This window comes from Acomys minous, assembly GCF_964271855.1.
Source record: "Acomys minous genome assembly, chromosome: 3".
NCBI lineage: Eukaryota > Metazoa > Chordata > Mammalia > Rodentia > Muridae > Acomys > Acomys minous.
In genome coordinates, this window is record NC_140485.1 from 101,574,394 (window position 1) to 101,601,392 (window position 26,999).

General features: G+C 41.8%; 2 protein-coding genes across 6 annotated transcripts in view; one reads left to right on the plus strand and one right to left on the minus strand.

Annotated features, from left to right (window-relative positions):
* The window catches only part of NT5DC1 (5'-nucleotidase domain containing 1), a 98,228-nt gene that overhangs the window by 15,637 nt on the left and 55,592 nt on the right, over window positions 1-26,999 (plus strand). The window lies entirely within an intron of this gene.
* The window catches only part of COL10A1 (collagen type X alpha 1 chain), a 61,041-nt gene continuing 34,176 nt past the window's right edge, over window positions 135-26,999 (minus strand). The window contains exons 1-3 of one of the 3 annotated variants that reach the window (XM_084775376.1): window positions 8,121-13,232; window positions 7,430-7,598; window positions 135-3,861 (exon numbers count right to left, since the gene is read on the minus strand). In XM_084775376.1, coding sequence (XP_084631502.1) covers window positions 1,973-3,861; window positions 7,430-7,583 — 2,043 coding nt within the window. In that variant the 5' untranslated portion in view covers window positions 7,584-7,598; window positions 8,121-13,232 and the 3' untranslated portion in view covers window positions 135-1,972. The other 2 variants (XM_084775378.1, XM_084775377.1) reach the window with 2 other exon arrangements.

Genomic DNA, 26,999 nt, shown 5'->3' on the forward strand with positions numbered 1-26,999 from the left:
TGTTGAACGCCCCATCTCTTCTGAATTAGATAGATGCTTTTGCTGTGCTCCTTCCTTGGGATTTAATCTGGTGAAAATGTTTGCTATGAAATTAGTTCTGGGACCTGTGTCCCTATCTGTTCTGTGGTTGCAGCTGTCAGGCGTGTGAGCCAGTCTGGTCAGCTGCTGTCGCTGTCTCCCAGTGCAGTTCTCCCGGGCCAGAGGCTGTTCCCGAGAATGAGAGCCCCAGGCCTTGTTTCCTGGTGCAGGAACGGGAGCTGGTGACGCTGGTCACCCTCAGTGTAGTAGTGACTGAGAGACAGTCAAAGTGCCTGCTGATAGAATTCCATTCTCATTGTCTAAGGAGTGGGAGTGGCTGACCTAGCATGGGCGCAGAGTCACGTCAACCCCAAGCAGGGCTCTGGTTTTCCTCTGCAGGTTTGTAGAGAGTCTTATTCCAAGGAGAGTATAGCCTTAATGCTACGTTACCCTAGGATTGAGTCCGATGAGTTTGATTAGCAGGTGGGCTGATGGGTGCTGATCAACAAGGTGTTGAGTTTTGAAATATGTTGCCTTTTGAGTGACACCAAAAAAATTGCATGCCTTCCTTTCAGTAAATCAAGCCTTCAAAATAATTTTAAATATTATGACTAAAATGTACCAAGGCAATAAATATTAATTGCGGGATATTTGTTTCAGTTTGATATTTGACACCCTCTTCTCTCCCTCCAAGTGATGTTTTATATATTTGTATTTTCCTGTGTCTATTCATCAGCTCTGGTGCTGGCTCATAGAGGTGCTTTTTTAAGATCTTCGCAGTACATGGTGTAAGCCATGTCCAGCTTGACAGAGGGACAAACCCAGATAACTGTAAAGTCACCCACTGTTTCATTTTCTTTATTAGCTTTATCGAATAAAAAGTTGTAAGGTATGGTTGTTGCTTTGAAGTAAATTCATCACAGAAGAAAGGTCTATTCATGTCATTTTATTGCTTTGTAATAACAAGTAGGTTAAATACTCCATGCTTTAATGAGTGAGGTACAGCTTAACAGTTTTAAACAATAATATCAAAATACAGTACAGAGCATAAATAAATAATGTCTTTTCATTTCTAGTCTGACTTTGAAATCTTTAATGTTAATTATATTTTCACTGGAATGGAAGGCACACAAGATGGCTGTTCTAATGATCTTAAAGCCCATAAAATCACTTTACAAAGATGCAGCAAGGAATTAAATCAGAGTGATCACACTGTGTTACGGGCATAAGAATAAGCCAGACACCTGTTTCCAGGTTGCACCAGGTATGTGGACTTTCTGCAATCGCAGAAAAGCTTGAAACGGCCTGTGACAAAGCACCTCATGATTTAAATTAATTTTAATAACAGCATTTTGGTTTCTTATGAGTGCTTCAAAAAGTCTGTATGCACCTGTACTTTTTGAATTCACCTTGATGAAAGGGACTATGTGAACCATCGAGTGATGCCCCATCAGAATTAGCCTTGGGTATACAGTGTCATTTAAATTTGAATATTCAAGTATTTAAAGGATATAAAATTATGTGATATTTCCTGCATGTATCCTAGAAATTCTCATAGTAATTAAAAAAAAAAAACAGGCTCTAAGAAAAAAGAAAGAAAGAAAAATGCTGATTTAATGAAATGAAATTTATGGTGACTTGGAACCTCGTTTCTGTTTTTGTGAGTTTGGTTGTTTTTTTTAACTTATGGTAAATTTTTAAAATATTGATGGAATCATAGAACCCCCCTCTCCCCAGGGCTTTAGGATTGCTGAGTATTGAGGAGAGTCCTCACACGGTCACCGTGGCTGCTCACTTTTACGGGAGGAAACTTGGCCTCGCAATGCATCTTAGAAAGTTAAAGTTGTTCACATTACTTTTAGCCTACCTCCATCCACATCTCCAGGGCGGGCGCGATGGAACTGGGGGAAAGCCTTTCCAAGCGAGGGATTTAAATGAGCTTGGCAGGAAGTGCTTACATGGGCGCCACCAGGAACCCCGAGAAGGACGAGTGGACATACTCAGAGGAGTAGAGGCCGTTTGACTCTGCGTTGGGCAGCTGGAGCCACACCTGGTCATTTTCTGTGAGCTCTAGGATGGCGCTCCCTGAAGCCTGATCCAGGTAGCCTTTGCTGTACTCATCGTACGTGTACATCGTGGGCGTGCCGTTCTTATACAGGCCTACCCAAACGTGAGTCCCTTTCACGTGCACGTGGTAGGAGAAATAGTATATGCCTGGGATCTTACAGGTAAAGATCCCAGATCTTGGGTCATAATGCTGCTGTCTGTTATACAGAATCTCGTCAAATGGGATGGGGGCGCCTACTGCTGGGTAAGCTTTGGAGAGAATGACAGTAAAAGCAGACACCAACGTTCCTGATGCTCCACGGTTAGCACTGACAAGAGGCATCCCAGGAAGCCTGGGCCTCTGACCTGCCTTTATGAAACTATCAGGCATGACTGCTTGGCCGGGGGGTCCTGGGGGTCCTGGGGGCCCTGGGCGACCAGGCTCTCCACTGTGGCCTCTCGGACCAGCAGGACCCGGAGGACCAGTGGGCCCACTGAGGCCTTTAGTTGCCATGCCAACTGGGCCAGGAGGACCTGGATTTCCAGGATCACCCTTAGAGCCAGGGAATCCTGGGATACCTGGCGGCCCAATGGGGCCCCTGGTACCCGGTATTCCAGGTTCACCTCTCGGACCCGCCTCGCCACTGTGTCCACGCACTCCCTTTGCTCCTGCAGGGCCAACAGGACCTTGAAGACCGGGGGCTCCTCCCACTCCAGGGTCACCCTTTGGTCCTGGTAACCCTGGGTTACCTTTAGGACCATCGAGACCTGGCTCCCCAGGGTACCCTATTTTTCCATCTAACCCAGGGGGGCCCCTTGCCCCTCTAGCCCCAGGTGGCCCAGCAGGCCCAACTGGACCTGCCTCACCCTTAGCGCCTGGGATACCATGGTTCCCTGGGATTCCCTTAGGACCTTGGGGTCCCATATTCCCAGGGGATCCAGTCAGACCCGGATCTCCAGGATGACCTGCTGGCCCTTGTTCCCCTTTGGCACCTGGGGCCCCAGGAAGGCCAGCAGGCCCTCTTTGTCCCCTCAAGCCTGGCAAGCCTTGTTTTCCAAAGCCAGGAGCTCCTGGAGGCCCAGCTAATCCTGGAGCCCCAGGGTGGCCTTTTTCCCCTGGGATACCTGGCTGACCCGGGGCTCCCGGGGCCCCTGGCTTCCCAATACCTTCTCGCCCTTGTTTCCCAGGAGGACCTTGGGGACCTGGTGGACCTAATGGTCCCCTTTCTCCAGGGAAACCCCGGTCACCTTTGACTCCCGGCTGTCCTGGGAAGCCGTTTTCACCTCTTCTTCCCACTCCAGAAGGGCCAGGGGGTCCTACGGGACCCTGAGGACCTGGAAGGCCCCTCTCACCTGGATGGCCAGGAGCACCATATCCTGTTTCCCCTTTCTTTCCATTCATACCAGGGGCTCCGGGGGCCCCCTTTTCTCCGGGAAAGCCCCTGGGTCCTGGGGCACCTGTTGGTCCCTGCTGTCCAGGTTTTCCTGACACAGAAATTCCAGCTGGGCCGGGGATTCCAGGTGGCCCTGGAGGGCCCCGAGGTCCTGGTAAGCCAGCTGGGCCAATATCTCCTTTGTGTCCATATGGTCCTCTCTCCCCTGGTTTGCCTGGCAGGCCTGGCAGGCCTGGCTTCCCAGTGGTTGATATTCCTGGTGGTCCTGGCAAGCCTGGCTCTCCTTGCAATCCAGGATTTCCATAGCCTGGCTTTCCTGGAGGTCCTGAGGGACCTGGGTGTCCTCGAGGTCCAGCCGGGCCTGGTGGACCAGGAATGCCTTGCTCTCCTCTTACTTGAAGTCCTGTAAGACAAGCCAACACACCAGCCAGCATGAGCAACGTTAAAGGCAATCAGAGATTCTCAAAGCACAATTAAGGACAGTGCAGTAGTGCCCTGTGTCCCACCGTGTTCCATGTAACTCATCCACATAACAGTCTTGAGTGGGGCTACAAGGTAAGGGTGGTGGATTTGTTCAGATACTTCTAGAGAAGGTGGTTTCATAAAGCCACAGCTACCATGACTGTTTATCACCCCAATGAGGCAATGAAAATAAACTGGCATTGAAGAATTCATCTAGGATAAACACATCACGGAGGTGGGTTGAAGGCCTTTGCCTTAGGAAAATCATCTAGTTAGAAAGGTAAGTAAAGAAAAGGAAGAACTAAACAGTCTGGCCCCACAAGGTTCCACTTGAAGATATAGGTGAGAGACTTAAGATTAATTAGCATGTTTTACCGAACAGTTTAGATTTCTTTTTTTTTTTTTTTTTTTTTGGTTTTTTTTTTTTTTTTGGTTTTTCGAGACAGGGTTTCTCTGTGTAGCCTTGGCCATCCTGGACTCACTTTGTAGACCAGGCTGGCCTCGAACTCACAGCGATCCGCCTGCCTCTGCCTCCTGAGTGCTGGGATTAAAGGCGTGCGCCACCACCGCCCAGCCAGTTTAGATTTCTACTCTTATTTTTCAACCTCAATATATACTTGGGCGTTTGTTCTCCTTTATTGACTTGCAGCGAGGCAAAGAATGACAGGACTAGACTTAGTGCATTGATGAGGCACATAGAATAGTTTCGAAGTGATGATCAAAATGGAATAAATGTTGCTGACTCTCATAAAGCTGTGGATTCATTTAACCAAAGCATTTTCCTGGTATGCTAAACTGAACTTTAGTAACCCCTTACTGAGTGCCTGTGACAGAATGTGCTATTGGACCACCGATGGGGGTGGCAACCATGGCTTTATCAAACGAAAGGAAGTAACCTAGAGGCCTCAGGGGTAAAGTGTGATGGGTACTGTAACAAGCCCCTCAGTGGTGGGATGTGGCTGCAGTGTAGGTAGACCATACGCCATGACAGTGTAGGTGGACCATACGCCATGAAGATGCTGCTTGCTTCTGTCTATTGGCAATAGTCAATGTAAATGTCACACAAGTGTTCATTTCTGAGAAGTTGCATATAACTAGTAAAGATGACAATAAAGTTGCAGGTGATTTTAATATTTACTTATACAATTTTTATTTAAATTGTTTTACTTAATAAGTTTTTAAAACCTTAAGATTTTTTATATGTTAGAAAGTGGTTCATAGTAATGCTGATTTATCAGATGTGACAGTAGATAGCTCAGAACTGTAAAAATGATGTTTAATTATGATCCATTTATTTATTTTATCTTATGCTATGTGTGTCTATGTGTGTGTATGTTCCTAGACCTCAAAACCAAGACTTCACACATGCTAGGCAAGTGCTTTCCCACTGAGCTAAGCACCTAACTGTCTACCTATCACTTTTAAGCTAACGTTTTTTAATATGATAAACTCTTAAGACTGTATTTGTTTTAAAAATCAAAATGGAGACTAAAGGATAGTTACTAACAATTATAAATTATCTTTGATAATACTTTAAGAATTTCATTCACTTTAGTTGTCCTTGATATGCAAGTACATTAATTCTTTAAAGAATCTCTCCTATTAAATTAAATAGCTGGAGAGAGTAGTCAACCAACAGTAATTACTAATATTTTCAAAGGTAACTCCTGAGATTAACTTTAGTATACATCTATAAGTACGTATAAATTTTAACACATTTAAAATAAAATTGACAAGTAAGAGATTTTTAATGGCTTGGAGTAAAATGGCATAGTTTTCAAATGCAGAATTTGCTTCAGCATCCAATTATAAGGATCATCATTTTTATACAAAAGCAGTGGTCTTAGAATTGTGGAAATACATTTTACTGTTAAAGGGCGAAAACATGTCTTACTGGAAAGGATAGCATCAGACGCTGTTGGAAGTTAGACCGCCAGTGATAGGATGACTGTGTAGCCTGAACTGTTGGCTGCTCTCAGAATCCTAACCCTCTCAGTGCAAGAACTAAGTGTTGAAATGTACATCGTGGCTGGAGTCGCTTCCCTGCAGCACAGTTGAGTGCTTTGGCTGGTCTCGCTCTGTTAGCCTGTGCTGAGCAGGTCTGCCCAGGGAGTACAGGGGGGAAGTTCTGGGTTCCTGCTGTCACCACTTGTGAGCAGGTACATTGGCTACAGGGCACTGATGCCTGGCAGTAGGAAGTGGTCAATAGGATTTCTCTTCATTACCAACAAGAGACCAAGGTAGATTTAACAGTTAAAATACAGCTTCTCAGTTTCGTTAGGAAGATAGTTCCATTTGTTGAATAAGAACAGTAGGATGATAAGCACCATGCGTTAGGTGGGAAGGCAGAAATGCTTGGAAATTTCAAACAGTGGTGCATTTTGTTTTTAACTCAGCACTTTTTGTGATATTGGTAAGGTAAAGTCTGAGTGCCTGTTGGCATCTCAAACCACACTCACTGCTTTAAGATGGGCTAAGTTTGTCTTCGTTCTTTCCTTCTAGCTTTTATCTTTTCCTCAATTTATATGTTATGAGACAGTCAAGAATATCTCTCATAGTTTTTAAATATTAAGCTGCCTTTAAAAAGCCATCTTTGGCACTTGAATTTTTTCAAACTGCTTGTCTCCAAAATTGTATCATTTAAAGCTTACAACACACACCTTCACTCTCTGCAGGCAAAGTATATGACTGAAGTGAAAAATGCTGTGGAAAAGGAATTCTGTAGACAGTTTCTATTACCTGTCATCATGTCTCACGCTGCTAGACGGGACTGGCCAAGCTTAGACCTGACTGCTGCCCTTCTCTGACAGCCTCATGTTATTTCACACGGACTGTCTTCACAGGCTTCATAGTAACAGAGCCAGACAGGGGAGGGGTAGATTCCAGAGGAAAGATAAAGCATCTCAGGCTATCCTGGTGGATACACACTCGGCAGATGTAGACACATGTCCGCCTCCCAGCAGCCCTGGGAACTCTGAGCCCACACGGCTAGCACTTCATAATTATGTCTGTGCACTGGCCCACTGCACGGTATATGACTGTGCATGTAATTATGAGAATCGCTGCTTCCTGTGCCCATTAGCTCTACTGAGGGCTGCCTGGCTTTATTTGATACCAATTTTCTTTAATATCTGCAAGCTATATTTTTTCTTTTATGTTTAAATAATTGGATACATAAAATTTCTATGTTTCTAGTTTAAATTAACTTAGTTTTATTGAGTTAATATTTCTAGATTCTGGGTAATTAGTTAATTGTATGAAACCACCTTTTGAAAGGGAAAAAAGATGGCTCCATCCATAAAAGTCTTTGATATTCCTCAGTCTTTGTCTTAGACCAACCAGGCATCTCATGTTCCTCCACAGGCCTGTCTTTCCAACACATCACTTTGTTGTAGTAACTTGAGCCAATCAAGAAGTTAGCATAGGATAAGAACAGACTGAAAATCCTTCTGTTAAGGAGCCCATCATTAATATCTGGCTGACAGGGCAGAGTGTACAGTTGAGTTTACCTTTACTCCTTATGGAGTACGGGATGAAGTACTGTGTCCTCGGGTTGGGAAGTGGGCCCTTTATGCCTGTGGGAGTTTGGTATCGCTCAGCATGAAACATTCCATGAACTAAGGTCAAAGACATTGACAGCAGAAAGGCTACTTGTGGCAGCATGTTTTTAGATGGATTCTGAAAGACAAGAGAATAATTTTACAAAGCTCCATACTCATCTGTTTCACTCTTGTGATGCTCTACATAGTAATTCTTTGTGTGGTTTCTCCTTTTTTTTTTTTAAATGACTGACCTTTTATATTTTGAGTATATTCCATAAAATAATAACAGGAAAGTTTTGTTACATGAATATACATGTCTTACTAGTTTTTGGAAACTGCCTTCAGGTAATGCCCTAAAAATAAAATGACCCCCACCAAATATTCTCATTACTAGATAGATGACTGTATTAAGTAATCTTTGACATAGCTTGAAATTCAAGATACATTGAGATTCACATTAAGGCCAATTTCAATTTATACAGTCATTTTTATTAAGAATATCTTAAATAGATGAATACAAATGAACCCATCTGGCTGTCGTTTGATAGAATGCCACTCTTTAAAAATCATGCACATATCCAAAGATACATAATTGACTAAAGCTTATTTCCAAGCCTCCTGACAGGGATGTTCCCATTGACCCTCAGTCCAGACTTACCTGGTGCTGGGAGTCCCTGGAGATGTGTGGGGCAGCTTCCCTGGTTTCCTCTGTCCGGTGAGCAGTGGATTGTGCCCTCCCCACAGCTGCCCTAGGGTTTTTATACTGTTTCTCCCTTTATTGCATGAGGTTACCCTGAGCTTAAGCTCCTCCCCTCAGGGGTGGTAAGCACTAATTACAGTGGGAAGTCCTATTGGGCAGGCATACAAAATCAGGCTCTTTTTCTTGTTTTCTCATTGAAAAATAAACTCTTTGTCTTCAACATATATTAATAGCTTTAACTGTGCACCATTGTTTTCTGCATTTCATTTTAGGAGCTCTGACTCCAGTGTTGGTTCATGACGGAATGATGGCTTGCCCTATTTATTTTTAAAAACTATATTTTTGTGTTATTTGATTGAAAATATTTGGTAATATATAAAAACATGAGGCTTATTTTGGGGGCAAATACGGATTTAAATCGTCATGTTAATTAGGGGAAAATTTTATAAAAATACCTTACCTAAATGTTTGCTAATTTGGGGCACTTAAGCCAAAAGGAAAAAAAATGATGAACACTTTAGGTATATTGTTTTGCATATCAGGAATTTAGAGAACGCTCTTAGAAGCTAATGCATGAAAAAGGTATCATTAAATATTTCAGATGTTTTCATATTAAATACTTTAAGATTTTGAGGCAAGTGTAAGACATCTTGGGCTTGTGGCAATTAGCTGTTTAACTTTCCTGGAGGATTTAAATTCTTTACTCATTTTACCTGATAGTCAGGAAGGCCATTAGCCTGATAATCCTATAGTATGCTTATTTACATAAGATTGCTATATTCGTTTTAAGGGGAAAAAATCCTCGGACTTTGCCTTTTAAACATACAGTTGACTAATGATGTAATTTCCTCCACGGAACTTGAAGCATCCCGGTTAGACTTTTCTCCCAGAGAAGTAAACATTATCACCATCACTAGCTTAGATAGTTGGTTTTCTCCTTTACAACCTTTCAGAACTCAGCATCAGTTTTTCAGGACCCTAAGAAATTCAGTAACAAGTACTTGAAAGACCATCTCCCCTTTAAAGGCATCATTTTGGTTCTGAGTTGGATCAGCTGTGCAGGTAAGCATGCTTGGAGCAGATTCGATGCACAGGCTGAATGCATCGTTTTTTGCATCTAGCTAGAATTAGAGTGATGTGGGCTCAGGGTTGACTGGTAATCAGACTATTGACTGTTGACTCGAAATAAAAGTTTGTCCCTTTTCATCTTCTTCTTACAGGTCGTCTCCTTTGTGTTTGAACAAAGCCTTGCTTAGCAGCTCTTGAAATGTAAATTCATTCTCCCTTTCCCTTTTTAAAAATGTTTTGCTGACTGCCATATTTAACAGTCTGCATCATCTCATCGTGATAGTGGAGAGCTGGCTTAGCAGTTAGGAGCTCGGGCTGTTCTTGGAGAAGACCTGGGCTGGGTTCTCAGCACCCACATGGTGCCTAGCAACCACCTGTTAACTCCAATTCCCAGGGATCTGACCCCTTCTTCTGAGCGCTTCTGGCATTGTGTGCATGAGGTACACATGCACACATCCAGGGGTACACACATAAACATAAGTAAACAAATAGTTTAAAAACTGCATTATTACAAGACTCAGTGGCACACGCCTATAATCTCCACACTTGGGAGGCAGAGGCAAGCGGATCTCTGAGTTCAAGGCCAGCCTGGTTTACAAAGTGAGTCTAACACACCCAGGGCCGTTATACAGAGAAACCCTGTCTTGAAAAACAAGCAAACAAATAAATAAAAACTACATTATTATGTATGTTTCTATGTAATGCTCAGGTACATACAATGTGCAGCTTTTTTTTTTTTTGAAGTTTTGCTCTCGTTTGTTGAGGTCTTAGTGTATAGTCCCAGCTACCCTGATTCTTACATGTAGCCCAAGCACCTCCCAACTCACAGCAGTCCACCTGCCTCAGCCTCATAAGCAGAAGTGTATCATCGTATCCGGTTTTAAATATAGGTTTTATATCAGTTCAGGTTGTAAGGAGAAACAGAGAGTTGGCATTCTAGTCTGTACTTTACTTTTAGATATCATATAAAAAAGTTTTTATAGTACTGTAAACTGCACTGCATCTGGCTCATTGGAGACCTCTCTGAAACAGGAGGTGCCATGGCTGCTCCTCAGTGGCAGGATGCAGGCTTTGTAGAAACACATCTTTAATCATTTAGTATATAGTTACATCCACATCTGTGCTTGTGGTTGACCTGATGACGGCGTCTGGTTAGGTATCATTCCTGTGGATGCTCATAGACTCCGGACTCTGAACTTCTTCCTTAGCATTTCTACACATCTAGCTTTTCATGGCCAGAATGAAACACTTGGACTAGGAGATACCCATCATCAGAGTCCATTTTGTACTTTAGAGAAAAAGAAAAATGAGATCCACACTTGGAGCTTCTGTGCCTCCGTTTGGGGATGTAGGCAAATACATGTGTGTATCTCCGTCTGTATTCTCCCGTTTTAGGAAGTGTGGTGTCTTACTGGCAGACTGGATAGTCGGCCCTTTTGGCAAATACTGTGCTTTTTTCAGCACATAGGCTCTGTCTAGCATTTGCTTTATTAGTCACATACAAATCACTGCCTTGTCCAAAACAGACTGTAAAATCAGAGTATTTGCTGGCCATACCCACACCTAATTGTGTGTATGAAACTGTTTTTATTCTGGGTGTTAGCTGTAGCTGTTCAAACTGGTCTGTGGCTTTATAAAGGCAACCCATTCTACTTGAAACAGAAGGCCCTGCCCTCTCAAGCCAGAGAGCCCAGTGAGGTTTCAGTATCAAGTGTGAATTGCTAGTTTTGCACGTGTAGCAGTTAGCTGCCATGAAACACACTGGGTCCTTCATTCATTCACCAAATATTTCTTGAATGCCTCTTAAATGTTAGACACTGGGTAAGCAGCACGTGAACAGTGCACATTCCTGCCGTGAGGTGTTTGCACAGCGGTCCTCAGCCTCCCCCCCCCCCCCCCGCTAAAGTCCTGCAGGATAGCATACAATTTGCTTCGTGTTTGGAGTGAATTTTTAAGGTGTCAAAAGCCCCACCCCCAAGTGGTCATGATGGACTATGAGATGGAACGTCTGGTCTAATAGTGTTTTCAAAAACTTCCTTAATATTAGTTATCTAAATTTTTGTTATTTGTGCTCATATTTTAAACTTTATTATAGGAAAAGTTGACCTTATCTATAAACAAGGAGTGGCTACAATAAATACTTAGGTACCCATCACCCAAGCTTAACTCACTGTAACTCAGTCTGCCTTCCACCCACCCCTGCCCCTCCAAATTGTGAAACAAATCACATGTATGGTGCCAGTTCTTCTGTTCATATATTAATAAATTTCTCCAGAGAAGAAATTCATTTTTATTTAGCTGATTGTTTCATTGATTGTTTTTTGAGAATTTCTCCTTGTATTTTTCTGGCTGGCTTTCCTGGAAGTTGCTCTGTAGACCACACTGGCCTTGAACTCACAAAGATCCATCTGCCTCTGCTTTCTGAGTGCTGGGATTGAATGTGTGTGTAACAAATTATTTTTAAAATTTTTCTCCATTTACCTCTTAGATATAAAACATACATATAGACACCTGTATAAACATGCGTGTGTACATATACACAAACATATATAGGTATATATATTCACACATGCATACCACCAGATATTCACATGCATGTATATTATAGACATGTATAAATACACATAATCTCCTATACTTTCTGGTAGTTGGCATATTATTTGTTCCAATAGTATTCATAAGAGTCTGCTGCCTAATAGGGTGCTTAGCAGTTTATTTGTAGGAACACTAGGTCATTCATCCTGTGTGTCTACCTACAGTCTGCCTTTGCTGGTTGTTTGTTAGATCCAGAGTATTGATTTGGTGCAGGTGTCTGTGTGTATCTGTGTGTTGTGTGTCTGTGTGTGTTGTGTGTGTGTCTATCATCTGTGTATATGAGAGTACGCTGACCTGTGTGCACGTGCAGAGCCCAGTGAACATCAGGTAGTTTTTTTGTTTGTTTTGTTTTGTTTTGTTTGCCACATCATCTTACTTTTTTGAGCCAAAATCTTTCACTGGGCCTTTAGCTCCCTGGTGATCAAGCCTCTGCAGCCGCCTGTCTCTGCCCACGCCCCTCAACACCCCACATGCTGGACTTGCAGACATGCCTCCCCCACTCAGCTTTTTACAAGGGCTCTGGAGACTCCAAACTCAGGTCCTCATCCTCGAGAGGCAGGTACTTTAACAACTGAACCATCTCTCCAGACCCTTTAAAAAACCTATTTATTCTATTATAAGTAACTTATTCCTGTTTCTTCTCTTTTCCTTAGATAAATGCCATTGCACTTTTGAGTCCCTCTGTTTTTTATGTAGCTTTATCATGAAAACCATATGCACATGGTGGTGATGGTCACTCCTTTTCCTGGTGTCACAGTAGTCCACTGGATGGACTGTGTGCTTCCTTCCATGGTCATTATCTCTTGGCATCTCTATTTTCCTTTTTAAAACAAACACACAGATGCACAACTTTCTCAGATACTGTGAAATTCCTTCTGTCGATACTGGATCATTTTGCATATTCCCTCAAATACCATTTTTGCTTACTCAGAACCTTCAAATCTGTTATTAACTGTGTTGGGGTTTTGACACCTTAGAGGTAAAACTCGAAGTTTGATCTAGTTGCATTTCCATACACCCGCACAGGTAGAGCATCTTTGCATATGGTTAGACCATATCTCTGGCTCGCTTTCCCCATGCTTAGGAAGGGGAACCACTGTCTGTGACAAGAGCTTACATGTTTTCGCCCCTCTGTGATGCTTCTTTTTGGTTTGCTTAGGAAGTTCCCCTGATGTTCAGAATTTTCTTTTAAGGTGTATAGCATTTTGATCCGAACACTATGATTCTTTTATAAACTATAAGCTATAAAGGCCGTGGGGAGCAAAGGTCACAGGGAACAGGCATTTTGTTCATAGATGGAGAGAGTAGCTTCCCTGTTCATCTTGTCTGAGTTTAGTTTCTGAAGAGATCGCTGCCGGTGACTCAGCGTGCGCTTCACCCACTTACTCATCAGGATACTCTTGTTCCTGTTCCTTACTCATCAGGATACTCTTGTTCCTGTTCCTTACTCATCAGGATACTCTTGTTCCTGTTCCTTACTCATCAGGATACTCTTGTTCCTGTTCCTTACTCATCAGGATACTCTTGTTCCTGTTCCTTACTCATCAGGATACTCTTGTTCCTGTTCCTTACTCATCAGGATACTCTTGTTCCTGTTCCTTACTCATCAGGATACTCTTGTTCCTGTTCCTTACTCATCAGGATACTCTTGTTCCTGTTCCTTACTCATCAGGATACTCTTGTTCCTGTTCCTTACTCATCAGGATACTCTTGTTCCTGTTCCTTACTCATCATCAGGATACTCTTGTTCCTGTTCCTTACTCATCAGGATACTCTTGTTCCTGTTCCTTACTCATCAGGATACTCTTGTTCCTGTTCCTTACTCATCAGGATACTCTTGTTCCTGTTCCTTACTCATCAGGATACTCTTGTTCCTGTTCCTTACTCATCAGGATACTCTTGTTCCTGTTCCTTACTCATCAGGATACTCTTGTTCCTGTTCCTTACTCATCAGGATACTCTTGTTCCTGTTCCTTACTCATCAGGATACTCTTGTTCCTGTTCCTTACTCATCAGGATACTCTTGTTCCTGTTCCTTACTCATCAGGATACTCTTGTTCCTGTTCCTTACTCATCAGGATACTCTTGTTCCTGTTCCTTACTCATCAGGATACTCTTGTTCCTGTTCCTTACTCATCAGGATACTCTTGTTCCTGTTCCTTACTCATCAGGATACTCTTGTTCCTGTTCCTTACTCATCAGGATACTCTTGTTCCTGTTCCTTACTCATCAGGATACTCTTGTTCCTGTTCCTTACTCATCAGGATACTCTTGTTCCTGTTCCTTACTCATCAGGATACTCTTGTTCCTGTTCCTTACTCATCAGGATACTCTTGTTCCTGTTCCTTACTCATCAGGATACTCTTGTTCCTGTTCCTTACTCATCAGGATACTCTTGTTCCTGTTCCTTACTCATCAGGATACTCTTGTTCCTGTTCCTTACTCATCAGGATACTCTTGTTCCTGTTCCTTACTCATCAGGATACTCTTGTTCCTGTTCCTTACTCATCAGGATACTCTTGTTCCTGTTCCTTACTCATCAGGATACTCTTGTTCCTGTTCCTTACTCATCAGGATACTCTTGTTCCTGTTCCTTACTCATCAGGATACTCTTGTTCCTGTTCCTTACTCATCAGGATACTCTTGTTCCTGTTCCTTACTCATCAGGATACTCTTGTTCCTGTTCCCCTCTTACTTCATCTTTTTTCTCCCCTCAGTGGAAATGGCAAATGTGCCCAGAAGTTCAATTAGGGCCCTCCCAGACCTACGGCTTTCACTGCCACCGGGCCGTGCCTCATTCCTCTTTTAAAAAAAAAAAATGTGAAGGGACGTTTGTTGGTGCTGTGACAGAGTCAGAAGCTAGGAATGATCTGTTTGTGTAAACAGTCTAATGTGGTTTTGTGGTTAGATAGCTGCTGAGGGCTAGGAAAGAGACACGCAGGCATAGAAACAGGTGTTTACGAAAATCTGCTGGACCTTCAGGTCAGGTCAGAAGACACTGAGAGTCCTTCAAGAAGTTTGGACAAGGGCTTTATGTTTTGTTTTATTTTCTGTAACCCTTAAATTGCTGTGTTATTTATGGTTTTCTACCTGGCACTTAATGACATCACTTTCTCTCCACGGTGACTTGATTGAGTTAAAAATATAAAGAGCTTCCTGGCCCCTCACCTCAAATCCTCAGGCTGCTCCGTGGCTTCCCAGCCACCCAGACTCCCCTCACACAGTGTCTGCCAACTCAGCATTGCCCTGTTACAGAGGTCATAAGTGACACTTAATTGACTCTCTGTGCCCCTGTGCTCTGTTTGTTCCAGAGCAACTCTGTAGTCACAGACGACAGAGAACAAAATGAGTGTCTGCCCATAGGACATAAAGTATCTGTTGAGATACATAAAGTCCCTGCTACCTAGAGGCTTTGCCTGGCAATGCAGACCACCAAGAAATCCTCCCTGGAGACACATGCATAATCACTGCATTTAGTAATGTGAACAAAGTCATGTCAGTGATGGTTACTTCATTAATGCTGGAGTCTTATCTATTTACCTTTTGGTCAACAACTTTGAATGTGAGTGATTCAAGGTCAGTGGTGATCAACCTTTGGGTCTGGACCCCTTTGAGAGTTGAATGACCCTTTCATGAGGCAGGGTCACATTTCAGATAGCCTGCCTATCAGATATTTGCATTGCAATTTTAATAGTAGCAAAATCACAATTATGAAGGAGCAATGAAAATAATTGTGTGGTTAGGGGTTGCTGCAACATGAGGAACTGTATGAAAGGGTCTCAGCATCAGGTAGTTTGAGAACCACTGCTGTAGATGAAGATCTCTCCTGCAGCCTCTGGCCTTTTATTAACTCCAAGAGTCACCTGGCCTTCCTGCATCTAATTTCCTCACTGGCAAATCCATAAACGCCCGCTTGCTTTAATTCACATTATAAAGGTAATCTCAACTTAGAGAAAAGAGCCAAGAAAATAAAATCCATCTGCCACAGAGATAATAATAACCATTGATGACTTTTTTGGCCTTCTATCAGTTATCTCTAGTCCCTTGAAAGTCAGAATAACCCAATACTTTTGATACCAGGGAGAGTAAGACACGCTAAACAGCATATGGCCCAATCGTATCCTCTCTTAATTTTACTGATAAGATACCTTGAAATGTGAAATTGGAAACGAGATATGAATTAACGATACAATCGGTTTTCTCAAATGTTTTCCAGTTGTTCTGTGACTTTCTGTTCCAGCTCAGGGGTTACCTCTTGCTATAGGCAGCAGTCTCGGAGGTTGCATCCAACACAGCAGGCTTTGCCCACGTGAACCCACGTTCTAGGACTCATTATTGTCCGCTGAATGTGACTCAGAGATGATTGGCCATTGTTGGGGCACTATCCTCCACAAGTACGGAGCTGAGGAATGATGCTGGCATGATGCTCGGGGAGAGGGCGGGCGGGCGGGAGGAACTAAGAACTAGACCCGTATTTACTGGGTGTGGGCTGTTTCTCTCACACTTGTGGGCATTCAAAGGCGGAGTCATTTGCACAGTGCTGTTTTGTATCGGAGTCTGTTCAACGATGTTAGGCCTTAAAATAGCGGTATTATGTGTGTCAACAGCTACTTCCAAAAGCAGGCTTTACAAATAAGTAAGAGCTGTTCTAGTGACTGCCCCTCAGATCGCTCTGTTGGCAACCGGGTTACAGTTTCAGAGTTGGATTTTCCAGTGGTTAAGATGGGGACATAGATATAAGAGGGTTAGTGGAAGTTGGGAGCCAAGATAGAATCAGAAGAAGAAGAAACAAAGACAAGGAAAGAAGGGAAGTCAGGGGCCAAAGTGGTGGCTCTCTGGGAGCCTGAGGTCAGGCTCCCAGCACCCACTTAAAACTATAGTGGTCTATTTGCCCACTGTTGGGGAGTAGCCATACAGACTAGCCAACGTAGCAAAAGCAGGCAAAGTGAGAGATAAGGTAGAAAGTGATTGAGGAAAAACAACTAACATGGACCTCTGCCCTTCACATACACACACGTGTGTGTACAAAGAACAAAACTTGGTCTTTTATATTAAACAAATTTCTTTCAATTTCTCAGAAACCTAGCTGCCATTAAAGATTCACAACTAACTTTTTAGTCGTAGCTAATACTTCATCCCCCCCCCCCCTTTTATTTTCACTGAGCCTTACAATCTCATTTACTTGGGGAACCAAGCCATTCAGTTTTTCGGTGCAGTAAACGTAGATTCCCAATGTTTGATACTTCCCGGCTCACAGCTCCTTGTCTGTGGGAAACCGCTGACCTTTAAAGGCAGGAGATATTATTAGTTGAGAAGCAAGTATTGACTAAACATTTTAGAATATTATGATTTTTTTAGACAAAAGACTTAAAAAATCACATTTGGAGTCAATGAAAAATAGACATCAGGGATGCAGATCTTCTTGAGAACCAAGACCAGCAGTAAATATTGTTCCTGTATAAACTGGCAAAGATGTGGCTCTGAGTGCTCAGCATATACGAATGCCTCTGATGGCAGCACTGGTGTAACAGCTCTGGTATTATTCTTGAATCTCCTGAAGGCACCCATTTTGTAATGACTCCATTCACATATTGAGAGCAGTAGCAGAGGCCTGGGGTACCTGTTACTCAACAAAAGTGTGTTTGTGCAAAAGTATCGTCTCCCTTTAAAATCTTAAGTAATGTGCCATTCCATCTTTTAGTGAACAGCTAACTGAGCTTACCAAGTCTGCAAGTTATTTTCAGTGTGAATTTTGGCTTTCTTGCGGGGGTGAGGTGGTTGAAAAATCTCGAGTTGAACTATCATCAGTTTTTCTTTCTGGCAATTCAGCATCTTTATATGCTGCATATTTTTGGCATTTGGTATATAATATTAAGATGACTGATCACCTTATGGATAAGCTTAGGAAGTCAGTTACTCAATAAAATTCACTCTAGAAATGTGTTTCACTATAATCAGACAAAAGAGGTGACTATTGTATTATTAACTGCAGCAGCTGCCGTTGCAGTGCTTGTCATAGTTTTCTCTCGCACAGGATTTAATCTGTTATTGTTAGTTGGCCTCTTGTAACCTGTAAATGTAGAGGTCTGTGTGGGCTGTCTTGGGTCTTTTTGCAGTTTGATAAAAAATGAAAGCAGAGGTTAGGAGCCTTTTTAAAAAATTATTATCATTGGGAGATTTTCTTTTTAATCGTGACTTTCTCCATTCATTGCCAGGTGCATGTGGTCATTTGTATTATTCCATTAACACCTAATGCTCATGTATTAGTTCAGTCAGCCATTTTGCATTTGACTGCTTGCTCTTCTGTAACTGCAATATTTTTTATAATAGAAAGCACACAAACTAGTGTATTCTTGTACTATTAGCGTGTGAACCTTAAGGAGAACATCAGCTTCTCTTATATAGCAAGCTGCTAAATATAAATATATTTATTTGTTTACTGAGCTTGTTTTTCCTGGTTTTCTATATTACCTAAATAAGATTCTAAGTTTAGAACTCAAATATTTGTGTGTACTTATATGAACCTTGACTTCCAATAAGGTTGTAGCCAGGTCCATAGAATTTTATTTGTAGTCTACAACCAGACCTTGGGGCAACTATTTTAAGACTGTACACCAGGAAGGGTAAACCAGTGTCATTGTCCACTGATGACTTACAGCTCTTTTTCCATGTCCCAGCCAAAAATATGTATGATAGTATGAGTCTCAAAATGGCACTGACTGTACTATATGCCACTTTTTGTTAAAGCTATTTGTTTGTTTTTAAGTATGCTCATTGCGAGTAAAGTAGTGCAGAGGAAAAGAACTCATCCAGGACGTGACACTAAAATATTCTCAGGGTCAGAGACTATGCCATGTGCAGATTTGATTGACAAGAAGGACATACAGTGCCTTTTAAGGTTCATACAATAGGAAAGTTATGCAGTATACAACCTGAACCATTCCACTAGAATCTAAATACTATAATATAGAAAAGTGTTCCCCCTTGCTGTTTGAAATTTCATTCTCTGCAAAATGTTATATTCTAGAGGACAAATAATAACTGCTGACCACTAGCGCTGCTAAAGGCATGTGTTTGGAAAGGCAAGCTATGATAGACTAGCTGTCATTTTAACATCACCCAATCAGAATTCAGCATTCTTCACTGCGAAATTCTAAAAGTAAAATTAGTAACATTAAATTGGTGGTAAAAAAGGAAATGCTAAAAAAATGCATAATTTTCTCTCTCTTTATATTATCTCTTAATAAAGAAATTGTCACATCATTGTTCCAGGAAAGCCACAAGTTGTACACTCACTTAAAATTATAACATGGGTCCTGCTAGCTTATTAGAAGTCCTGCTATTGAGGTCACTCTTGCTCTAACCCATTTAATATTTGTTTATTTTCTGTGTTGTGTCTTTTAGTCTCAATATTGTAGAGCCTTGAGTTCCAGCATTCAAAAAAATCAAACTTGTATCATCTTCCCAGTAAAATATAAAAATTGGTTTTGGCTTTTTACTCTTTTATGTTCCACAATAATTTCATGGCTGAGTTGAAAATTGTAAACGAATTACATATAACCTTTTTATGTAGTTTAACTTTTCTTAAGATGTGTGTGATGATATTTGAAAGCATCACACACCTGCCTGCCCAGGGTTTTGTGTTTGGCTATTTTTGTTCGTTTGTTCATCAGTTAGCTGTTTATTTTGCTGTGATAAGGACTGACCCCAGGGGAATCATATTCACTGGGCAAACACTCCATCACTAAGCTAGTTCCTAGTTTCCTTAGCCTGGCACAGACTGGAGCCTCTCTGCTGAGCACTGTAGCAGACAGAAGTCCTGCCTTTCCTGTCTGGGAGCAGCAGAGAGCCAATGAGCATCTGCTCTGTTCCTCCCTCATGGCACAGTTATTGTTCACTTCACCACAACTTGTTGGTTTGGGCTATACTTAGACCTGATTGGAGGGAAACAAAACATGTATGTTGTATGGAGAGTCTTTGAGTAGAGTATGAGGCAGTGAAAATCCTCAAAACATGATAAGCAAACATAGATAATCTTAAATTTTGACTCTAGAATGTAAATAAAAGGATATAATCCAATAAGTATTCAGGCCATCAAGGAATGTTGGCTGTTTACTCGTGTGTCCACCTGTGGCCTCCTGATGGGCCTGTGCGGCTCTCAGATGCCGCGTGACATGGTGCGAGGCTCCTCACGTAAAATGAGAGAGTGAGATGTCCTTGCATTGAAACCAGGAGAATCTTTGTTGAACATTTAGAGACTTTCTCTTTAGAGAGAGAGTTATATGTCAAAAGTAAGAAGTAGTTGAATTATGCCTTTATTTGAAGAGTTAAAAGAAAAAATGTTTCCTGTGGTTATGATACAGTATAATGTATTTCTAAGATTTTAGTTTGCCACAAGTTCTGGATCTGCATTGGAAATGTCAGTTAGAAACATATAAATCAAAATGCCAGATTTGGGAGAGGGGACAGAACTAAGTATAAAACTTTGCCATGCAAGTGGGAAGACCTGAGTTCAAATCCCAGAAGCCACATAAAGACACACACAGTAGCATGATCTGTAATCCCATTGCTCTTGTGGCAAGATGGGAGGCATAGAAAAATAATCCTGTCAGCTTGTGGGCCAGATGGCCTCGGGGACACAGCAGCAGACCAGTGACACAGACCCTGTCTCCAGCGAGATTGTCCTCTGACCTCCAACTGTGTTTTCTCTTAAACCACTCAGTTGAACTAACTACAGAGAAATGAACAGTTCACAATACAGGAAATATGCATTCTTAGATCTCATTATCTTAGAATACAGAAGTAGAAGCAGCTATAGGAACTGCCTGTATGAATTTTAACGTTTTAAATACCTATGGCTCCCACCCAAGAATACCAGCTGTACCGTATCCTCCTACAACTGTGTTTACATGCGTGCAGTTGATGAAGGTACGGAGTGACTCTTTAAAACAACATTGTAGAGTGCTGGAGAGATGGCTCAGAGGTTAAGAGCCCTGACTACTCTTCCAGAGGTCCTGAGTTCAATTTCCAGTAACCACATGGTGGCTCACAACCATCTATAACGTGATCTAGTGCCCTCTTCTGACCTGTACACGTACATGCAGGTAGAGCACTGTATACATAATAATAACTAAATGCATCTTTAAAAAAAACAACATTCTAATAGCTGAAGCAAAATGCTCAAACCTTTATTACTAAAGAAGTAGGAACAGTTTGTCCATCTGTACAGCAGAACTGTGAATAGCCACTAAAAAGATGGAGGCACCTCACTGGGGAGAGAGGCCCTCCAGAACATATGTGGAATTGAGAACACGCCTTGCAGCACTCATGGAAAATGCCTATGCCCAATTGGTATACTCAGACTACTATATCTCATATGCCTGAAATACTTTATTTATGTAATAACATAATAAAGATTATAACACATGCAATATGTGTGCCATTGTAGCTCATAGGTCAGAAACTAGAAAAAAATGTTGCCTTTTAGTGGGGCACGTGGGTAAGTTGAGGGGTTCTTACTCTTTATCATATGCTAGTCTTTACCATGTGAGTCTTGTACTGAGTACATGTATAATATGCCCACAATTACAGTTTTTAAATCCTTTTTTAAAAACCACAATGCTAAAGAAAATAGCATATTTTTCTTACCATTTGCCATACATAACATTCAAATATCACCTTCTTTTCTAGCATTTGAATACAGTAATACAATGTTCTTATAATTATATTTAGAATGTATTTTGACGCTAATCATGCTCCATCTTGCAATGTCTTGGACTGTTGCTGTGAATCTTTGCTTTCATTTTTCTCCATAGTAACAAGTGAAAGGGTCAGTACAGCAGTCTATAATAAATCCTTGTCAACTCACTGACTTCCTGTTAGGGAACAAACAGCTGAAAATTAAGTAGTTCATGTACTAAACTGATCACTAAATCAAATTTATTTACTTAAAAGTAATACTTTTAGCTTTTCAAGACTGGATTCTTCTGTATAACCCTGGCTGTCCTGAAACTTGCTATGGAGGCCAGGCTGGCTTTGTGGGCTATCACTGCCTGGCCTAACTTGATTTTTCGAGAAATGGTTTGGTTTCCCTTTTGACCTGTGGGACAGAAGCAGTTAAGAAAAGTGATGCTTAGTACTGAAATTTGCTTAAGAGCACTGACTGTTTTAAAACTACACTTGGAGGGATTTGCTTTATCAACAGTTATTCCCCTAAGTAAATCAAAATGAAAGGAAAAATATGGATGTAGCCAAAGAAATGTATTCAGTAAATGTGTAGCATGTGACCCTGGTGTTTCAGTCACAGCTTTCATTTGAGAAGCCAATTCATGGTTTCTGTCACTGAAAGACACTTGGCGTCTCAGTGCTGGGAAGCCACTTTCCTTCACGGACTTTACTTGACCTTTGGGTTCTTAACTCACCTTTCACATTTCACACATTTTCTTTCTTTCTTTAGGGCAGGTGTGTAATCCATGGACAAACACTGTGGACATTAAGTAAAGAAGGTTCTCAGAAGTATATTTTACCTGGAAGGACATTTAGAGTAATTATACATGTGGTTCACTGAGGGTGTAGATGATATTATTAGCAAATTCAAGAATTTTAAAATTTTAAGTGAAGAACTTTTCTCTAATTAGTAGCTTATGTATCTTTTCATCGTCTCGGGTTTTAAGCTATTTTAATGTACTAATTTGTACTTCTCCCCACTGTGTGCGACAGGAAGTCAAGTAGACACTGGGTTGAGTCTGCGCTTGTAGGATTAGAGCCTTCTAAATTATTTCCGTGCCAGTGTTAACAGAACACTGACCTAGTCAAGGCTACTTCAGTAGGATAAATAAGTTGAGTCTGAGATGGAGCTTGCAAAAACACTATGATGTTTGAGTAGTGGGGAGCGTATCACTGCTGCTTTTAACAAAGTGACCCAAAGGACAGCTGTCAGGAGTATCTAGACTTTGGAAAAATAATTATTTTCCATAAGAGTCTAAATGCTTAGTGCTGACACAGGAGCAAGTTGAAACTGTTGATTTGCCCAAACAGAATAGAGACTGAGGAAGTGCCCAAGGGTGTGACATCTGCGTGTAAAATAATTGGTGAGTCTTGGGCTCAGAATGAAGTCAGATAGAGGTTTTTGACCCATCTGTTTCCTATAGAGATGAAGACATTTAGATGGTGTTTGGCTTACACAGAGAACAGGAGTTAGACTCCTGGCTCGCCTAGTAATGTTCAGTGCCCACTTCTGTTCCACTCACAAATAGGTACAACTGAAGGGATTGTTAAACCTTTATCCCCTCTGATGTCGCTCCTCAGTGTGACTGCCTGCACACTGTTGTGAAGGTCTCGAAAGAAAGCGTGTGAGCCTTGTGCCTTGAAGCCCAGACAGGATGGGCTACAAGGAGCAGTTCTGTTAAGCCTGTTAACAAACTTAGGCTGAATTTAAAGGAGTTCTTCATAAGAGTGACCCAATTAGATGGGTTTTGTTTCTTTTTTAAAAATCTTCTGGCTACAATATAGAGAACATACTGAGGGAGTCGGTGGTCACTGAGCAGTCAGTTGAGAGGACGGTGTCTTAGAAGAGAAGTATGCAGTGGGAAAGGCTGGAGGCAGGCTCTGCGTTGCTCTTGGGTCCCCTCCCTTGTCTTTACAACTGAAGTCTTACTAGCACAGTGTCTGGTCAGCTGATGTTGATTCGTGCTGTCTGCTATCATTGCTGTCTGCCATTATACCTTTAACAGAGTAACTGTCATGAGTCCAGAAAAATCCAGTTTGTTTTATGTCCAGTGATTATCAAGTGTTTGCTTGGGAATAATACTTCAATTTCTGTGCAGCATTTACAATATTCATATTTAACATTATAATGTTAGGTGCTGTATCTACACTTAAATTTATAATCAGAAATATTTCATGCTGTGTAGTTTTATGGCTTAATAAATAAGAGAATAATAAGATGGCATTTGAAGACCCTATGGCATTTAAAAGTGTTGTCTTATAGATTGAATTTCTAACATCTCCAGGCTTATATAACTTTCTGAATTTGTTCAGGGTTTAAATTTTAAAGCTCCGAATTACGATATTTTCAACCTGCTCAGCCCCTATTTGCCTCAGATCTCAGCTCCAGTGCCTACATCACCCGTCTGGCCCCTGCCTCCACCTGTGCCTCACCCTCAAGGCCTCAGTGACCCTCTTATAAGCATGTCATTCTTCTCAGTTCTCATATAGATATACAAATTCAGTGCACGGTTTTCTTAGGTAATTTCTTTTCAAAATAAACTACAGAGGAAGTAAATCCCTATAACATTTACACTGGTTTTGATTTATACACATTAAGTTCTCAACCTGTGGGTCATGACCCTTTTGGGGATCAAATGACCTCACAGTGGTTTTCTAAGACCATCAGAAAACTCAGATATTTACATTAAGATTCATAACAGTAGCAACATTACTGTTATAAAGTAGCCACACAAAAAAAAATCTTATCATGGGGGGCCTACAACAACCTGAAGAACTGTATTAAAAGGTCGCAGCATTAGGAAGGTTGAGAACCACTGCATTAAGTGATCATATGATAAAAAGCATTTGTAGACAAAATTTTTTTATTCCATTTATTTCAGTATTTATTCAGATATAATGAGCACTTATGTACTGCTCATTAACATAAGGTTATCAGTGTTAGTAGCCTATGTGTGATTCATTGTTATGCTTCTAAAATTCAGTGTTGTCAAGACATGGAAGAACATGCGATATATAAAAACATAATTATTTTGTCATTAACTAGTTGGGTTTACAGACAGTCTGATTGTAACCTTATCTTATGTTCTTTGTTCTAACTCCCGGTTATAATATGGGTAAGGCATCTGTTTTAGCTTGTTCATATTAAATACTGACTTAGAGTCCCACAGCAAATACACTTGAAATTTAAAAACTAGCAACAACAACTCTCCACAGTGGGTGAAGAACAGCAACCCTTTTCTCAATTGTTGGGCAGTTTATGAACTGATAGTTTTGCGTCATCAAAAATTCTTTTGTTTCTGGAACACCAAAGTGTTTGCTTTGGTGTGTAAAACTTTATAAAGACGTGTTATTAGGAGAGTGGTTAGGGCCAACTTTATTAAAAACAACTGTTTTATTTTGCCAGGCACTTCCCTTGGCTAAGGTGCAGGCGTACAGTGCCCTGCTTGATTCTGGTGTGCTTCTCCTTCCAGAGGAGAGACATGGAAAGTTTTGAGATGGTACAAGTCTTCGTGTTTCAGAGCCTGCTTTCAAAGGACACACTGTCTTCATTTTTATTTTGACACCAGAGAGGCAAGTGTTAAGCTAGTGGAAGCTTCAGAATTTGCCGCAAATGTAGAGGATTGAAAACTATAGCAGCTATCTGACTTTTCTTCATCTAACAACGATTAAGGTCTTTGTATAAATGGGGAGGTGTATGCACACGAGGACACACCTGTGTGCATGTGCAAGTGGAGGCCAGAGCAAGGTGTCTTTCTCTGTCAGTATCTGCCTTGTTGCCTTGATAGGGTCACTCACTGAGCTAGAGGCTTGCCATTTCAGCTAGGCTGTTGGCTAGTTGAATCATCTTCCTACCGCCTATGTTGTAGTTACATGCATATGCAGCAAAATCATATGTGGTATTTTATGTGGCTGCTGAGGATTGGAACTTGAGGCCTCTGGCATACAAAGCAAGCACTCTTACCCGCTGAGCCATCTCCTCAGCCCCCTGAGGAGGGTCCACACTTCAGAGGTGGACACAGTAATTTATTAGTTTGGGGTTTTGGGTGGTAGTGGTAATTGGTGTGTGTGTGTGTGTGTGTGTGTGCGCGCGCACACACACATGCATGTATACAGGCTTGGAGGCCAGAGGTCAGTGACAGGCATCATCACTCAAGGAACTTCTAGCTTGTTTTTCGAGACAAGCCCCAACGATCCACCTGTCCCTGACTTTGCAGCACTGGAATTACAGGAAGGCACACCTGTGCTGGGCTGGGTTCAAACTCCTTGTGCTTTCATAGCAGCACATTTCCAGCTGAGCTCCTTCCCCAGCCCCCGATTGCTCAGTCTCTCTTCTATTTACCTTCCATCACTTTTACACTGTCCTCCTCTTCCCAACATAGATCTCTTTGCCTCTTGGGTCAAAATTCAAGAAAGGAAACACCAGCTAGCTCATTACCTCTTCTCTGCCTTTTACCTCAGTCATTAGTGGCTGGTGCACCGCTGGTCAGAGTGAGGGGTCTCCCCATTGCAGTCTGGTGCCTGTGTGCTGGGTTCATCCTCCTGAGACTCACTTGAGACTTTTAGTCTGTCTTTTCTTTCCTAGATCTTTCTTTATGCTTTGAATGCCTATAGTACCCCAGTTCCTACTCTTTCCTCCTGGTCTCCGTTCCTTCACACCTATACTCACGGCTTGGCCTACATTTTTCCATTTCCTTTCCTCATGCTGCCATTTCTTTCATGGATAGTCCTGTCACAGGCCCCTCACTTCTCTGCTTTTCCTGTCAGCCTTGAACTTCCTCCTCCTCTGGTACCCTGACTCCTGATCTGCTCATCTCAAGAGTGTTGGGATTCCTACATGCCATGTATGTGCACTTCTTCTTTCCCACCCTTGCATGACTTCTTTCAGCATTTCCTTTCTGGCCTTTGTCTCATGCAGCCTCTTCCTAGGGTGGCTCACCTCTGTCCCAGAACCTTATTTCCAACGCTGTTTGGAACAGAATAGATAAAGGGAGCTGGCAGTCAGGACACCCAGTGGAAGACTGTATATAGCTACACTTGGGAGTCATGGAAGATTTGAGAGAGTTTAGGCCTTTCCAGAATACAGTAAGGAAAGTAGACTGCAGTGTCAAGCATTCTGATTGGTGGGGAGACTGAGGGAATAATGTTGAAATTTGCAGATGGGTCATTGAAGATTTCTAATGTTGAGAATGAGAAAAATGAGTAGAACTTTGAAAGATGGCAACTACATCTTTGAACGTGTAGAGTTGGAAGTGTCTGCTGGTCTTCAGGTGTTCATTTGGATGTGTCAAGTCCACAGAGAGGGCTCACATAGACACAGTGAACTTGGAAAAAAAAAACCACTGGAGCGGATAGACATGAGAGTTGAGAGCATAATACATGACAGGTGAGAAAGGCTAAGATGACTACTCACAGTAACTGATGTGTTGCTCCACGTCATCTTTGCTG